Source organism: Leptodactylus fuscus, chromosome 8 (assembly GCF_031893055.1).
Source record: "Leptodactylus fuscus isolate aLepFus1 chromosome 8, aLepFus1.hap2, whole genome shotgun sequence".
Lineage (NCBI taxonomy): Eukaryota > Metazoa > Chordata > Amphibia > Anura > Leptodactylidae > Leptodactylus > Leptodactylus fuscus.
In genome coordinates, this window is record NC_134272.1 from 96,546,265 (window position 1) to 96,565,041 (window position 18,777).

Sequence of the window (18,777 nt, forward strand, 5' to 3'; positions counted from 1 at the left end):
TCCTTCCTTATATACATCCTGCCCTTGTCCTCATCTCCTTCCTTATATACATCCTGCCCTTGTCCTCATCTCCTTCCTTATATACATCCTGCCCTTGTCCTGATCTCCTTCCTTATATACACCCTGCCCTTGTCCTGATCTCCTTCCTTATATACACCCTGCCCTTGTCCTGATCTCCTTCCTTATATACATCCTGCCCTTGTCCTGATCTCCTTCCTTATATACATCCTGCCCTTGTCCTGATCTCCTTCCTTATATACATCCTGCCCTTGTCCTGATCTCCTTCCTTATATACATCCTGCCCTTGTCCTCATCTCCTTCCTTATATACATCCTGCCCTTGTCCTCATCTCCTTCCTTATATACACCCTGCCCTTGTCCTCCTCTCCTTCCTTATATACATCCTGCCCTTGTCCTCATCTCCTTCCTTATATACATCCTGCCCTTGTCCTGATCTCCTTCCTTATATACACCCTGCCCTTGTCCTGATCTCCTTCCTTATATACATCCTGCCCTTGTCCTGATCTCCTTCCTTATATACATCCTGCCCTTGTACTCCTCTCCTTCCTTATATACATCCTGCCCTTGTCCTCATCTCCTTCCTTATATACATCCTGCCCTTGTCCTCCTCTCCTTCCTTATATACATCCTGCCCTTGTCCTGATCTCCTTCCTTATATACATCCTGCCCTTGTCCTCATCTCCTTCCTTATATACACCCTGCCCTTGTCCTCATCCCCTTCCTTATATACATCCTGCCCTTGTCCTGATCTCCTTCCTTATATACATCCTGCCCTTGTCCTCCTCTCCTTCCTTATATACATCCTGCCCTTGTCCTGATCGCCTTCCTTATATACATCCTGCCCTTGTCCTGATCTCCTTCCTTATATACATCCTGCCCTTGTCCTGATCTCCTTCCTTATATACACCCTGCCCTTGTCCTCCTCTCCTTCCTTATATACACCCTGCCCTTGTCCTCCTCTCCTTCCTTATATACATCCTGCCCTTGTACTCATCTCCTTCCTTATATACATCCTGCCCTTGTCCTCCTCTCCTTCCTTATATACATCCTGCCCTTGTCCTCATCTCCTTCCTTATATACATCCTGCCCTTGTCCTCCTCTCCTTCCTTATATACATCCTGCCTTTGTCCTCATCTCCTTCCTTATATACACCCTGCCCTTGTCCTGATCTCCTTCCTTATATACATCCTGCCCTTGTCCTCCTCTCCTTCCTTATATACACCCTGCCCTTGTCCTCATCTCCTTCCTTATATACATCCTGCCCTTGTCCTCCTCTCCTTCCTTATATACATCCTGCCCTTGTCCTGATCTCCTTCCTTATATACATCCTGCCCTTGTCCTCATCTCCTTCCTTATATACACCCTGCCCTTGTCCTCATCCCCTTCCTTATATACATCCTGCCCTTGTCCTGATCTCCTTCCTTATATACATCCTGCCCTTGTCCTCCTCTCCTTCCTTATATACATCCTGCCCTTGTCCTCCTCTCCTTCCTTATATACACCCTGCCCTTGTCCTCCTCTCCTTCCTTATATACATCCTGCCCTTGTCCTCATCTCCATCCCTATATACATCCTGCCCTTGTCCTCCTCTCCTTCCTTATATACACCCTGCCCTTGTCCTCCTCTCCTTCCTTATATACACCCTGCCCTTGTCCTCATCTCCTTCCTTATATACACCCTGCCCTTGTCCTCATCTCCTTCCTTATATACACCCTGCCCTTGTCCTCCTCTCCTTCCTTATATACACCCTGCCCTTGTCCTGATCTCCTTCCTTATATACACCCTGCCCTTGTCCTTATATACATCCTGCCCTTGTCCTGATCTCCTTCCTTATATACACCCTGCCCTTGTCCTCATCTCCTTCCTTATATACATCCTGCCCTTGTCCTCATCTCCATCCCTATATACATCCTGCCCTTGTCCTCCTCTCCTTCCTTATATAAATCCTGCCCTTGTCCTCATCTCCTTCCTTATATACATCCTGCCTTTGTCCTCATCTCCTTCCTTATATACATCCTGCCCTTGTCCTCTTCTCCTTCCTTATATACACCCTGCCCTTGTCCTCATCTCCTTCCTTATATACACCCTGCCCTTGTCCTCCTCTCCTTCCTTATATACACCCTGCCCTTGTCCCGATCTCCTTCCTTATATACACCCTGCCCTTGTCCTCCTCTCCTTCCTTATATACACCCTGCCCTTGTCCTCCTCTCCTTCCTTATATACACCCTGCCCTTGTCCTCCTCTCCATCCTTATATACACCCTGCCCTTGTCCTCCTCTCCATCCTTATATACACCCTGCCCTTGTCCTCATCTCCTTCCTTATATACATCCTGCCCTTGTCCTCATCTCCTTCCTTATATACATCCTGCCCTTGTCCTCATCTCCTTCCTTATATACATCCGGCCCTTGTCCTCCTCTCCTTCCTTATATACATCCTGCTCTTGTACTCCTCTCCTTCCTTATATACACCCTGCCCTTGTACTCCTCTCCTTCCTTATATACACCCTGCCCTTGTCCTCATCTCCTTCCTTATATACATCCTGCCCTTGTCCTCTTCTCCTTCCTTATATACATCCTGCCCTTGTCCTCGTCTCCTTCCTTATATACACCCTGCCCTTGTCCTCCTCTCCTTCCTTATATCCTTATATACATCCTGCCCTTGTCCTCATCTCCTTCCTTATATACACCCTGCCCTTGTACTCCTCTCCTTCCTTATATACAAACTGCCCTTGTACTCCTCTCCTTCCTTATATACACCCTGCCCTTGTACTCCTCTCCTTCCTTATATACATCCTGCCCTTGTCCTCATCTCCTTCCTTATATACATCCTGCCCTTGTCCTCCTCTCCTTCCTTATATACATCCTGCCCTTGTCCTCCTCTCCTTCCTTATATACACCCTGCCCTTGTCCTCCTCTCCTTCCTTATATACACCCTGCCCTTGTCCTGATCTCCTTCCTTATATACATCCTGCCCTTGCCCTCCTCTCCTTCCTTATATACATCCTGCCCTTTTTCTGATCTCCTTCCTTATATACACCCTGCCCTTGTCCTCCTCTCCTTCCTTATATACATCCTGCCCTTGTCCTCCTCTCCTTCCTTATATACATCCTGCCCTTGTCCTCCTCTCCTTCCTTATATACATCCTGCCCTTGTCCTCCTCTCCTTCCTTATATACATCCTGCCCTTGTCCTCCTCTCCTTCCTTATATACACCCTGCCCTTGTCCTCCTCTCCTTCCTTATATACGTCCTGCCCTTGTCCTCATCTCCTTCCTTATATACGTCCTGCCCTTGTACTCCTCTCCTTCCTTATATACACCCTGCCCTTGTCCTCCTCTCCTTCCTTATATACACCCTGCCCTTGTCCTCCTCTCCTTCCTTATATACACCCTGCCCTTGTCCTCCTCTCCTTCCTTATATACACCCTGCCCTTGTCCTCCTCTCCTTCCTTATATACATCCTGCCCTTGTCCTCATCTCCTTCCTTATATACATCCTGCCCTTGTCCTCATCTCCTTCCTTATATACATCCTGCCCTTGTCCTGATCTCCTTCCTTATATACATCCTGCCCTTGTCCTGATCTCCTTCCTTATATACATCCTGCCCTTGTCCTCATCTCCTTCCTTATATACATCCTGCCCTTGTCCTCCTCTCCTTCCTTATATACATCCTGCCCTTGTCCTCATCTCCTTCCTTATATACACCCTGCCCTTGTCCTCCTCTCCTTCCTTATATACATCCTGCCCTTGTCCTCATCTCCTTCCTTATATACATCCTGCCCTTGTCCTCCTCTCCTTCCTTATATACACCATGCCCTTGTCCTGATCTCCTTCCTTATATACATCCTGCCCTTGTCCTCCTCTCCTTCCTTATATACACCCTGCCCTTGTCCTCCTCTCCTTCCTTATATACATCCTGCCCTTGTCCTCATCTCCTTCCTTATATACATCCTGCCCTTGTCCTCATCTCCTTCCTTATATACACCATGCCCTTGTCCTGATCTCCTTCCTTATATACACCCTGCCCTTGTCCTCCTCTCCTTCCTTATATACACCCTGCCCTTGTCCTCCTCTCCTTCCTTATATACACCCTGCCCTTGTCCTGATCTCCTTCCTTATATACATCCTGCCCTTGTCCTCCTCTCCTTCCTTATATACATCCTGCCCTTGTCCTCCTCTCCTTCCTTATATACACCCTGCCCTTGTCCTCATCTCCTTCCTTATATACACCCTGCCCTTGTCCTGATCTCCTTCCTTATATACATCCTGCCCTTGTCCTCCTCTCCTTCCTTATATACATCCTGCCCTTGTCCTCCTCTCCTTCCTTATATACATCCTGCCCTTGTCCTCCTCTCCTTCCTTATATACATCCTGCCCTTGTACTCCTCTCCTTCCTTATATACATCCTGCCCTTGTCCTGATCTCCTTCCTTATATACATCCTGCCCTTGTCCTCATCTCCTTCCTTATATACACCCTGCCCTTGTCCTCATCTCCTTCCTTATATACACCCTGCCCTTGTCCTCCTCTCCTTCCTTATATACATCCTGCCCTTGTCCTGATCTCCTTCCTTATATACATCCTGCCCTTGTCCTCATCTCCTTCCTTATATACCCCCTGCCCTTGTCCTCCTCTCCTTCCTTATATACATCCTGCCCTTGTCCTCCTCTCCTTCCTTATATACATCCTGCCCTTGTCCTGATCTCCTTCCTTATATACATCCTGCCCTTGTCCTCCTCTCCTTCCTTATATACACCCTGCCCTTGTCCTCCTCTCCTTCCTTATATACCCCCTGCCCTTGTCCTCCTCTCCTTCCTTATATACACCCTGCCCTTGTCCTCCTCTCCTTCCTCTCATTCATTGTCTCTGGTTTACTCCATAGGTTTGTCCTAAATGAGTTGGTGCAGACAGAGAGAGATTACGTGAAGGACCTCGGTGTGGTGGTGGAGGTAAGTGTCTGCACTATCCCCTGACAAGGTCATGACCTCAGGTTTGGAGGAATCTACCTGCTGTATTCATGGACAATCCTATGTCTCCACTACACAGGGTTTCATCCCCCGGATACAAGAGAAGGGCTCATCAGAGGAAATGAACGGGAAGGATAAGATTGTGTTCGGGAACATCCATCAGATCTACGACTGGCACAAAGAGTAAGTGTCATCTGGGCTCATGACGGCTGTGTGTGAGTGTGGTCCAGCAATGGCTTCCATGTCTGGTTGTTTCTTTGGTGACCCCCCACAGTATTGTATGCCCAGCAGTGCCCCCCCACAGTATTATATGCCCAGCAGTGCCCCCCCCACAGTATTATATGCCCAGCAGTGCCCCCCCCCCACAGTATTATATGCTCCCTGCTCCATTCCGGGGCTATTGTTATGCTCAGGGGTTTCCTCAGAGTATAATAATCGGAGGCCCAGGGAAGATGAAAAAGAAACAAATCAAATCAAACAATCTTTATTGGCACTTCCGAATAGATATTTGGCATTGCCAAAGCTAGTAAAGGGGGGGGAGACTTGGGGTCGGGGGGGGGGGGGGGGGGGGGAGTAACACTGATACTCGCCTCTCCTGGCTCCGGCTGTCTGCAGCACCTTCAGCCATCTTCCCGATATCTCTGCTGAGGGCTGTGATTGGTCCTCAGCGGTCACATGGGGGCGCACTGACGCCATTATGCCGCTGCACTCCATGTGACAGTCACATGATGGAAGACGTCGTAGAGGATGCAGACCCCAGGAGACTATGTATTATTTTAAGTCACCTCTCCTGGCTAGTATCTATTGAAAAGGGGCCCGGTGACATTTCGGGGCCCCTTTTCATTTACAATATCTATAGCGGTTGGGGAACCAGGGTTTCCTTGACCACTGTCTTAGTGGTACCGGGCCCCAGCAATCTCCAGCTGGCCACGGACCCTGTACCTTGTTGGGCCCAGTCGCATTCCCTGCGACCACGATCATTACGCTCCTTACGCATAACCCAAATCTATCTAGAGATGAAGGCCTTGGAAGCCCCTCCGAGCGCTCTCTGGAAGCAGGAACAAGGCGACTGAGCACCAGAAAGGGTCCTTGAGAATCAAGTAGGCCCGAACCGTCCAGACAACATCCAGGCAGTGAAGAGAACGTTCACAAGGATGCTTGGGATCAGGACAAAAGGACGACAAGACTATATCCTCATTGATGTGAAAAGAAGACACCTCCTTCGGCAGAAAAGACGGTGGAGGATGAAGGACAACCTTGTCCCTGTGAAGAACCAAAAAAGGAGACTGGTGAGACAAGCGGCCAGCTCAGAGACCCTGCGAGCAGAAGTGATGGCCACCAGGAAGGCGACCTTCCAGGAAAGGAGGCGAAGATAAATCTCCTGCAGAGGCTCAAAGTGGGGAGGGGGAGCCTGAAGCACCTCAAGGATAAGGGTAAGATCCCAAGGATCTACTGGCGGCCACTAAGGAGGGACACAGTGAGCCACACCCTGGGGAGGAGAGCCACCAGAGAAGACCCGGAGATGTAGCAGAATCTGGTGGTCTAGACTTGACTGGAACCTGTCCCAGTGTGCCACAATCACCAGCTGAGGAGACCGCGAGTGGAACTGGGCAAAGGGATCGGCCTGGAAGGACGAGACCATCAAGCCCAAGACCCGACTGTGGAACCGGAGGAAACACGGAGAGTTCATTCGAAGGCAAGACACACTGGACCGAAGGGCCCGGACCTTGGATTCTGGAAGAAGAATCCAAAGAAACCAGTACAACCCCAACCCCAGCCATAGACTCCCTTAGTCTATGGCTCCCACAAGGAAGAACCCTCCCCCCCTTAGGAAATAGATCAGAAAGCGAGAGATGCAGCAGCATAGTAAGGAGGGAGGTAGAGCGGAAACTCACCCCATGAATCTTCTCATACTTACATATCTGACGTCTTAAGACACCACAGGGTCACCCCATCGGTGAGACCTCGCACATGGTAGTGGGGTCACCGGAATATCCAGCCACCGATGCAGCAAGTAAAGGATGGGGACTGGGTGATCGGCGAGGCGATTTATTACAGAGCGCACATGTAGTGTGGCGTACACGCTGACAATACCCCCCCCCCCCCAAGTTGAGTCGGGCCGTGACCCCCTCCTGCGACGCTGTGAGATGGTATAGGCTGAGTAGGCGGAGTCAACAGCCTTCTCTATCCTCGTGTCCGCCTCCTAGTGGCCGGGTCTGTACCCAAGGTGCTGTGTCCCCCAGTGAAATATGCAAGAAAGGAGATTTTACGGAGGGCACCCCAGTTATTTCACTGTTGCACTTTTACCGCTGTGATAACTTTCAGTAATATAATCTGTCGCGGTGAAGGGTCTTTCCCGCTGCGGTATATACTTCTAGGTATGTGATACAGCCTGTACTCTGCACCCGTCCACAAACTGAGGACATGAAGGGGTTAATAGATGGCGTTTTCCGTCATGTCCCTGGAGGTTCTGGCCTCGCTATTCATGTTTCAGCAACTAATCATTAAGAGGACGGTCTGTAATAAAGCGGCAGCAGCCTCCGACTCCGCTGCCGCCGTCCTGTGCCAGACCTTATCTGTGGGCACGCCGGAGGATGGCGCCACGGCAGAAGATGGGGGGAGACTTGACGCCGTTTTATCAGCTATTAATATTACGGTTGGTGATGATTTTCTTATTTTGCTTCAGTTGGTTACATTGTAAGGATTCTCTGATCTCCAGCGGCAGAGCCTCGACCTTGGGTCACGGCAGGACACGAGTCCTTATGAAATCGCCATGTTCTTAAGAAGCGTCCAGTCCTAATACCTGAGAGGTTATACACAGTACTTCTGCCACTACCTGGGGTGTAAAGCTTTACTATATGGCCGGTTGTGGGTGTATGTGTTACCGGCCATGTATGAAGAGCAGGTATTGTACAGAATCCCCGGCAATGTTTAGGCAATGTATGAAATGGGAGAATCGTTCCGTACTTTCCTAGGCGTTCTATAGACAAATGGGATTTAGGCAAAGTATGAAAACCAAAACTAGAGCGACAGGACCTTTCTGCTGGTGGATCCCAAAGGCGGACGTACAGCTCCGTATCAGGACGTGTGACCGTGTGTGTTGTATTTGGTTGAGAGTTCTTTCATCATTCGATCGCCGCGTCCTCTGTGTCCAGTAGCCACATGAGCTTCATGACGTGCGTGAAATCACTGGGAGTCGGAACGTGACACGGCATAGTCCTGACGCCTTCTATATTTGTTTCGTACAATCATCACATCGTAGCGATTCAGCATCCGATAGTCCCCGGGTTCCTCTATGGACATCATTAACTTCTGGTAAGTGTTCTGTTTTCGGCAGCGTTCCCTCGAGTTTTGGACAGTTCATCGTTGAATCGTTTCATGTCCTTCTCCGACACTCCAGCTTGCTGCTCCTCCTCCCCCATTTTCATGGACATTCACGAACAACCAACTAATTCTAAGCCTGAGGCGGCTGGTAACGGTTGTGCGCAGGTTCAAAGTCTTTCTCTAAGCCGGAGGCAGCGAACGTCGTATCGGGCACCAGCGGTGGGTTCAAAGTCGCGTACCTTGCTTGCTGGAACGAAGCGCGATCAGAGATACTAGTGCCTTGCCCGAGCGAAGCAATGGGAGATGTCGCCTATTTCTCATTTGGCATTCTATAGACAATGTGAGAAGTGACGAGTGGTTTCATACGCGGCCGGCTAGATTTCGGCATTTCATACATTCTATAGAACGCTGGATTTCATCCATTGCCGGTAACATATACATGTAAATCTAAGCACAAGGCCAGAGCTACAGCCATTAACCCTTTATGTACCCTAAATATCTGTCCGCTTCCTCCCCATAATACATAAACATTTGACGTCTGATTCTCGATGCATTTTAACCCCTTCTATCCTGCAGGATCCTTTATAACATTTCTTCTTCTCTTTCAGCTTTTTCCTGGGGGAGCTACAGAAATGTCTCCCAGAGCCCGAGCGGCTGGCCCAGCTCTTCATTAAACACGTAAGTGGAGCCCTCTTTGGGTGTCCTATGGGTCCATGGTGTTACCTTATAACCTGAAAGGGTCTGTGATCAGTTGGGGGACTGGGGTCTTACAACATATCAGTCACAGCAAGGGTAACAGAGAGCTGTGCTGGGGAAGGGGCGATATCTGTATACTGTATACTGTGGTCGGGGTGCTGGCGCGTACCAGGTCTGTGTCACTCGTGCTGCATTGCGTCACTTATTACACTTCATAAAGATAAGCAGCAGCGCAACAACCGCAGGACAGGAGTATTAATATTAATGGTTTGCTTTGTGTCTAGGAAAGGAAGCTGCACATGTACGTGGTATACTGCCAAAATAAACCGCGCTCCGAGTATGTGGTCGCAGAGTACGACTCCTTCTTTGAGGTGAGAAAAGATCCACAGTTACATTACTAACCGAGTCATTCTGTGTAGGAGAACTAGTCTCTGATCCCTAAATTATATCCTGGGTACATACATTACATTATACTCCAGAGCTGCGCTCACTATTCTGCTGGTGCAGTCACTGTGTACATACATTACATTACTTATCCTGTATTATACTCCAGAGCTGCGCTCACTATTCTGCTGGTACAGTCACTGTATACATACATTACATTACTTATCCTGTATTATACTCCAGAGCTGCGCTCACTATTCTGCTGGTGCAGTCACTGTGTACATACATTACATTACTTATCCTGTATTATACTCCAGAGCTGCGCTCACTATTCTGCTGGTGCAGTCACTGTGTACATACATTACATTACTTATCCTGTATTATACTCCAGAGCTGCGCTCACTATTCTGCTGGTCACTGTGTACATACATTACATTACTGATCCTGTATTATACTCCAGAGCTGCACTCACTATTCTGCTGGTGCAGTCACTGTGTACATACATTACATTACTTATCCTGTATTATACCCCAGAGCTGCGCTCACTATTCTGCTGGTGCAGTCACTGTGTACATACATTACTTATCCTGTATTATACCCCAGAGCTGCGCTCACTATTCTGCTGGTGCAGTCACTGTGTACATACATTACATTACTTATCCTGTATTATACTCCAGAGCTGCGCTCACTATTCTGCTGGTACAGTCACTGTGTACATACATTACATTACTTATCCTGTATTATACTCCAGAGCTGCGCTCACTATTCTGCTGGTGCAGTCACTGTGTACATACATTACATTACTTATCCTGTATTATACTCCAGAGCTGCGCTCACTATTCTGCTGGTGCAGTCACTGTGTACATACATTACATTACTTATCCTGTATCATACTCCAGAGCTGCGCTCACTATTCTGCTGGTACAGTCACTGTGTACATACATTACATTACTTATCCTGTATTATACCCCAGAGCTGCGCTCACTATTCTGCTGGTACAGTCACTGTGTACATACATTACATTACTTATCCTGTATTATACCCCAGAGCTGCGCTCACTATTCTGCTGGTGCAGTCACTGTGTACATACATTACTTATCCTGTATTATACCCCAGAGCTGCGCTCACTATTCTGCTGGTACAGTCACTGTGTACATACATTACATTACTTATCCTGTATTATACCCCAGAGCTGCGCTCACTATTCTGCTGGTGCAGTCACTGTGTACATACATTACATTACTTATCCTGTATTATACCCCAGAGCTGCGCTCACTATTCTGCTGGTGCAGTCACTGTGTACATACATTACTTATCCTGTATTATACCCCAGAGCTGCGCTCACTATTCTGCTGGTGCAGTCACTGTGTACATACATTACATTACTTATCCTGTATTATACTCCAGAGCTGCGCCCACTATTCTGCTGGTGCAGTCACTGTGTACATACATTACATTACTTATCCTGTATTATACTCCAGAGCTGCGCTCACTATTCTGCTGGTGCAGTCACTGTGTACATACATTACTTATCCTGTATTATACTCCAGAGCTGCGCTCACTATTCTGCTGGTACAGTCACTGTGTACATACATTACATTACTTATCCTGTATTATACTCCAGAGCTGCGCCCACTATTCTGCTGGTGCAGTCACTGTGTACATACATTACATTACTTATCCTGTATTATACTCCAGAGCTGCGCTCACTATTCTGCTGGTGCAGTCACTGTGTACATACATTACTTATCCTGTATTATACTCCAGAGCTGCGCTCACTATTCTGCTGGTACAGTCACTGTGTACATACATTACATTACTTATCCTGTATTATACTCCAGAGCTGCGCTCACTATTCTGCTGGTACAGTTACTGTGTACATACATTACATTACTTATCCTGTATTATACTCCAGAGCTGCGCTCACTATTCCGCTGGTGCAGTCACTGTGTACATACATTACATTACTTATCCTGTATTATACTCCAGAGCTGCGCTCACTATTCTGCTGGTGCAGTCACTGTGTACATACATTACATTACTTATCCTGTATTATACTCCAGAGCTGCGCTCACTATTCTGCTGGTACAGTCACTGTGTACATACATTACATTACTTATCCTGTATTATACTCCAGAGCTGCGCTCACTATTCTGCTGGTACAGTCACTGTGTACATACATTACATTACTTATCCTGTATTATACTCCAGAGCTGCGCTCACTATTCTGCTGGTGCAGTCACTGTGTACATACATTACATTACTTATCCTGTATTATACCCCAGAGCTGCGCTCACTATTCTGCTGGTGCAGTCACTGTGTACATACATTACTTATCCTGTATTATACCCCAGAGCTGCGCTCACTATTCTGCTGGTGCAGTCACTGTGTACATACATTACATTACTTATCCTGTATTATACTCCAGAGCTGCGCTCACTATTCTGCTGGTGCAGTCACTGTGTACATACATTACATTACTTATCCTGTATTATACTCCAGAGCTGCGCTCACTATTCTGCTGGTACAGTCACTGTGTACATACATTACATTACTTATCCTGTATTATACTCCAGAGCTGCGCTCACTATTCTGCTGGTACAGTCACTGTGTACATACATTACTTATCCTGTATTATACTCCAGAGCTGCGCTCACTATTCTGCTGGTACAGTCACTGTGTACATACATTACATTACTTATCCTGTATTATACTCCAGAGCTGCGCTCACTATTCTGCTGGTACAGTCACTGTGTACATACATTACATTACTTATCCTGTATTATACTCCAGAGCTGCGCTCACTATTCTGCTGGTACAGTCACTGTGTACATACATTACATTACTTATCCTGTATTATACCCCAGAGCTGCGCTCACTATTCTGCTGGTGCAGTCACTGTGTACATACATTACTTATCCTGTATTATACCCCAGAGCTGCGCTCACTATTCTGCTGGTACAGTCACTGTGTACATACATTACATTACATTACTTATCCTGTATTATACTCCAGAGCTGCGCTCACTATTCTGCTGGTACAGTCACTGTGTACATACATTACATTACTTATCCTGTATTATACTCCAGAGCTGCGCTCACTATTCTGCTGGTGCAGTCACTGTGTACATACATTACATTACTTATCCTGTATTATACTCCAGAGCTGCGCTCACTATACTGATGGTACAGTCACTGTGTACATACATTACATTACTTATCCTGTATTATACTCCAGAGCTGCGCTCACTATACTGATTGTACAGTCACTGTGTACATACATGACATTACTTATCCTGTATTATACACCAGAGCTGCGCTCACTATTCTGCTGGTACAGTCACTGTGTACATACATTACATTACTTATCCTGTATTATACTCCAGAGCTGCACTCACTATTCTGCTGGTGCAGTCACTGTGTACATACATTACATTACTTATCCTGTATTATACTCCAGAGCTGCGCTCACTATTCTGCTGGTGCAGTCACTGTGTACATACATTACATTACTTATCCTGTATTATACTCCAGAGCTGCGCTCACTATTCTGCTGGTACAGTCACTGTGTACATACATTACTTATCCTGTATTATACTCCAGAGCTGCACTCACTATTCTGCAGGTGCAGTCACTGTGTACATACATTACATTACTTATCCTGTATTATACTCCAGAGCTGCGCTCACTATTCTGCTGGTACAGTCACTGTGTACATACATTACATTACTTATCCTGTATTATACTCCAGAGCTGCGCTCACTATTCTGCTGGTACAGTCACTGTGTACATACATTACATTACTTATCCTGTATTATACTCCAGAGCTGCGCTCACTATTCTGCTGGTGCAGTCACTGTGTACATACATTACATTACTTATCCTGTATTATACCCCAGAGCTGCGCTCACTATTCTGCTGGTGCAGTCACTGTGTACATACATTACTTATCCTGTATTATACCCCAGAGCTGCGCTCACTATTCTGCTGGTGCAGTCACTGTGTACATACATTACATTACTTATCCTGTATTATACTCCAGAGCTGCGCTCACTATTCTGCTGGTGCAGTCACTGTGTACATACATTACATTACTTATCCTGTATTATACTCCAGAGCTGCGCTCACTATTCTGCTGGTACAGTCACTGTGTACATACATTACATTACTTATCCTGTATTATACTCCAGAGCTGCGCTCACTATTCTGCTGGTACAGTCACTGTGTACATACATTACATTACTTATCCTGTATTATACTCCAGAGCTGCGCTCACTATTCTGCTGGTACAGTCACTGTGTACATACATTACTTATCCTGTATTATACTCCAGAGCTGCGCTCACTATTCTGCTGGTACAGTCACTGTGTACATACATTACTTATCCTGTATTATACCCCAGAGCTGCGCTCACTATTCTGCTGGTACAGTCACTGTGTACATACATTACATTACTTATCCTGTATTATACTCCAGAGCTGCGCTCACTATTCTGCTGGTGCAGTCACTGTGTACATACATTACATTACTTATCCTGTATTATACTCCAGAGCTGCGCTCACTATACTGATGGTACAGTCACTGTGTACATACATTACATTACTTATCCTGTATTATACTCCAGAGCTGCGCTCACTATACTGATTGTACAGTCACTGTGTACATACATGACATTACTTATCCTGTATTATACTCCAGAGCTGCGCTCACTATTCTGCTGGTACAGTCACTGTGTACATACATGACATTACTTATCCTGTATTATACTCCAGAGCTGCGCTCACTATTCTGCTGGTGCAGTCACTGTGTACATACATTACATTACTTATCCTGTATTATACTCCAGAGCTGCGCTCACTATTCTGCTGGTACAGTCACTGTGTACATACATTACTTATCCTGTATTATACTCCAGAGCTGCGCTCACTATTCTGCAGGTGCAGTCACTGTGTACATACATTACATTACTTATCCTGTATTATACTCCAGAGCTGCGCTCACTATTCTGCTGGTGCAGTCACTGTGTACATACATTACATTACTTATCCTGTATTATACTCCAGAGCTGCGCTCACTATTCTGCTGGTGCAGTCACTGTGTACATACATTACATTACTTATCCTGTATTATACCCCAGAGCTGCGCTCACTATTCTGCTGGTGCAGTCACTGTGTGCATACATTACATTACTTATCCTGTATTATACTCCAGAGCTGCGCTCACTATTCTGCTGGTGCAGTCACTGTGTACATACATTACATTACTTATCCTGTATTATACTCCAGAGCTGCGCTCACTATTCTGCTGGTACAGTCACTGTGTACATACATTACATTACTTATCCTGTATTATACTCCAGAGCTGCGCTCACTATTCTGCTGGTGCAGTCACTGTGTACATACATTACATTACTTATCCTGTATTATACTCCAGAGCTGCGCTCACTATTCTGCTGGTACAGCCACTGTGTACATACATTACATTACTTATCCTGTATTATACCCCAGAGCTGCGCTCACTATTCTGCTGGTGCAGTCACTGTGTACATACATTACATTACTTATCCTGTATTATACTCCAGAGCTGCGCTCACTATTCTGCTGGTACAGTCACTGTGTACATACATTACATTACTTATCCTGTATTATACTCCAGAGCTGCGCTCACTATTCTGCTGGTACAGTCACTGTGTACATACATTACATTACTTATCCTGTATTATACTCCAGAGCTGCGCTCACTATTCTGCTGGTGCAGTCACTGTGTACATACATTACATTACTTATCCTGTATTATACTCCAGAGCTGCGCTCACTATTCTGCTGGTGCAGTCACTGTATACATACATTACATTACTTATCCTGTATTATACTCCAGAGCTGCACTCACTATTCTGCAGGTACAGTCACTGTGTACATACATTACATTACTTATCCTGTATTATACTCCAGAGCTGCGCTCACTATTCTGCAGGTACAGTCACTGTGTACATACATTACATTACTTATCCTGTATTATACTCCAGAGCTGCGCTCACTATTCTGCAGGTACAGTCACGCACTCCCCGGTTACAATGTTTCCGCTGTGTTTTGTACCCGCTCTCATTTTCTGACCTAATTCTCAGTTAATCAGGAAGTTTTGGGGTAAATATTTGGGCTTTGGATGTTTCTTGTTCTCACCTGTCAGATTATTTTGCCTCTTGTTTGTGGTTGTTTCCCTTCATTACTATGAGATGATGTATACGGACCGGGGGGTATTAGGGAGGTGATGTATACGGACTGGGGGGGTATTAGGGAGGTGATGTATACAGACTGGGGGGGTATTAGGGAGGTGATGTATATGGACTGGGGGGCTATTAGGGAGGTGATGTATACGGACTGGGGGGGTATTAGGGAGGTGATGTATACGGACTGGGGGGGTATTAGGGAGGTGATGTATACGGACCGGGGGGTATTAGGGAGGTGATGTATATGGACTGGGGGGGTATTAGGGAGGTGATGTATACGGACTGGGGGGGTATTAGGGAGGTGATGTATACAGACTGGGGGGGTATTAGGGAGGTGATGTATACGGACCGGGGGGTATTAGGGAGGTGATGTATATGGACTGGGGGGGTATTAGGGAGGTGATGTATACGGACTGGGGGGGTATTAGGGAGGTGATGTATACAGACTGGGGGGGTATTAGGGAGGTGATGTATACGGACTGGGGGGGTATTAGGGAGGTGATGTATACGGACCGGGGGGTATTAGGGAGGTGATGTATATGGACTGGGGGGGTATTAGGGAGGTGATGTATATGGACTGGGGGGGTATTAGGGAGGTGATGTATACGGACTGGGGGGGTATTAGGGAGGTGATGTATACGGACTGGGGGGGTATTGGGGAGGTGATGTATACGGACTGGGGGGGTATTAGGGAGGTGATGTATACGGACCGGGGGGGTATTAGGGAGGTGATGTATACGGACCGGGGGGTATTAGGGAGGTGATGTATATGGACTGGGGGGGTATTAGGGAGGTGATGTATACGGACTGGGGGGGTATTGGGGAGGTGATGTATACGGACTGGGGGGGTATTAGGGAGGTGATGTATACGGACTGGGGGGTATTTGGGGTCTTTCTCCGGTATTTCAGGGTGTGTTGTCTTCTATTTGCAGGACGTGAAGCAGGAGATTAACCAGCGATTCACCATCAGCGACTTTCTCATTAAACCGATCCAGCGGATCACCAAGTACCAACTGCTGCTGAAGGTGACCCCCGTCATGTGACCGCTTCATGTCCCCCTGACCCCCGGCTGCCGCTCTCCTCATCTTCATCTTCTTCTCTTTGTTTCAGGACTTTCTGAAGTACAGTCAGAAGGCCGGACTGGAGTGTGGGGAGATTGAGGTGGGTCACGTCTTGGGACGAGGAGGGGGATATCATGGCTGACGCTCCGGAGACTTGTACCAGGGACACCAGGGGTTGGGAGTATTACTCTGTTTCAGGGGCTTGTGGGTGAACGACAGCTCTGATCCTACTGGTTCATGAATAGAATGAAATTTCTACAGTAAAAACTGACACAAGCATTGCACTCGGTGCAGGTGAGGAGACTCCTGATGACTTACAAAGCAATGTTCTCTTTATTCACAGAAAGCCGTGGAGTTAATGTGCCTTGTACCGAAACGCTGCAATGACATGATGAACCTGGGGAGGCTTCAGGGATTTGAGGTGAGACTCTGCCTGTTACATAATCTCCGCCATGAGGTCATGGGGCGGGGCTTAGTCATTACAGATGTTGGTGTTTTTGGTTAGAACAATGTAGAAGCGGCAGGGCAGGTTTTTTGGAGTTAGTGGGCGATGTTGCTCAGGCAGGGTGTGCACTATTGTGTAATGTTATTTCCTTATAGAAGCCGCTTTCTGTCGGCAGCTTTGGTGTGAGGTGTGACCCTCCGAGGATCCTAAAACCTCCGTGACTGCAGCCTCAGATTGTGCAAAGTATTGCTGGGGTTTCTATGATTTCCTAAAATGTTACCAAAAAAAAATTGTTCATGTTTATGAAAGCGGAGACTAGCGGCGCCCCCTGCTGGAGGCTACGAGGATTGCCGGGAGACTGACATGCCAGTGATATTTAGACACAAGAACGAGGATGCACATTGCGGTGTACTATCTGTAGTATGGACGCACAGCCCTGTGTATAATACCTGCACTAGAGGTGCACAGACCTGTGTATAATACCTGCAGAATAAGTGCACAGACCTATGTATAATACCTGCAGAATAAGTGCACAGTGCTGTGTATAATACCTGCAGAATAAGTGCACAGCCCTGTGTATAATACCTGCACTAGAGGTGCACAGAGCTATGTATAATACCTGCAGAATAAGTGCACAGACCTATGTATAATACCTGCAGAATAAGTGCACAGTGCTGTGTATAATACCTGCAGAATAAGTGCACAGTGCTGTGTATAATACCTGCAGAATAAGTGCACAGCACTGTGTATAATACCTGCAGAATAAGTGCACAGTGCTGTGTATAATACCTGCAGAATAAGTGCACAGACCTATGTATAATACCTGCAGAATAAGTGCACAGACCTATGTATAATACCTGCAGAATAAGTGCACAGTGCTGTGTATAATACCTGCAGAATAAGAGCACAGTGCTGTGTATAATACCTGCACTAGAGGTGCACTGCACTGTGTATAATACCTGCACTAGGGGTGCACAGTGCTGTGTATAATACCTGCACTAGGGGAGCACAGTGCTGTGTATAATGCCAGCAGTAGGGGTGCACAGTGCTGTGTATAATACCTGCAGTAGGGGTGCACAGTGCTGTGTATAATACCTGCAGAATAAGTGCACAGTGCTGTGTATAATACCTGCACTAGGGGTGCACAGTGCTGTGTATAATACCAGCAGTAGGGGTGCACAGTGCTGTGTATAATACCTGCAGAATAAGTGCACAGTGCTGTGTATAATACCTGCACTAGGGGTGCACAGTGCTGTGTATAATACCTGCACTAGGGGTGCACAGCGCTGTGTATAATACCTGCAGTAGGGGTGCACAGCGCTGTGTATAATACCTGCAGTAGGGGAGCACAGTGCTGTGTATAATACCTGCAGAATAAGTGCACAGTGCTGTGTATAATACCTGCACTAGGGGTGCACAGTGCTGTGTATAATACCAGCAGTAGGGGTGCACAGTGCTGTGTATAATACCTGCAGAATAAGTGCACAGTGCTGTGTATAATATCTGCACTAGGGGTGCACAGTGCTGTGTATAATACCTGCACTAGGGGTGCACAGCGCTGTGTATAATACCTGCAGTAGGGGTGCACAGCGCTGTGTATAATACCTGCAGTAGGGGAGCACAGTGCTGTGTATAATACCAGCAGTAGGGGTGCACAG

At 46.9% G+C, this 18,777-nt stretch overlaps 1 protein-coding gene across 6 annotated transcripts in view; it reads left to right on the forward strand.

The window, feature by feature from the left end:
* The window catches only part of KALRN (kalirin RhoGEF kinase), a 311,247-nt gene that overhangs the window by 259,324 nt on the left and 33,146 nt on the right, over window positions 1-18,777 (forward strand). For all 6 annotated transcript variants that reach the window (XM_075284733.1, XM_075284737.1, XM_075284732.1 and 3 more), the window contains 7 exons: window positions 4,900-4,966; window positions 5,064-5,167; window positions 8,917-8,986; window positions 9,289-9,375; window positions 16,546-16,638; window positions 16,724-16,774; window positions 17,018-17,095. In XM_075284733.1, coding sequence (XP_075140834.1) covers window positions 4,900-4,966; window positions 5,064-5,167; window positions 8,917-8,986; window positions 9,289-9,375; window positions 16,546-16,638; window positions 16,724-16,774; window positions 17,018-17,095 — 550 coding nt within the window. The remainder of the gene's footprint in view (window positions 1-4,899; window positions 4,967-5,063; window positions 5,168-8,916; window positions 8,987-9,288; window positions 9,376-16,545; window positions 16,639-16,723; window positions 16,775-17,017; window positions 17,096-18,777) is intronic.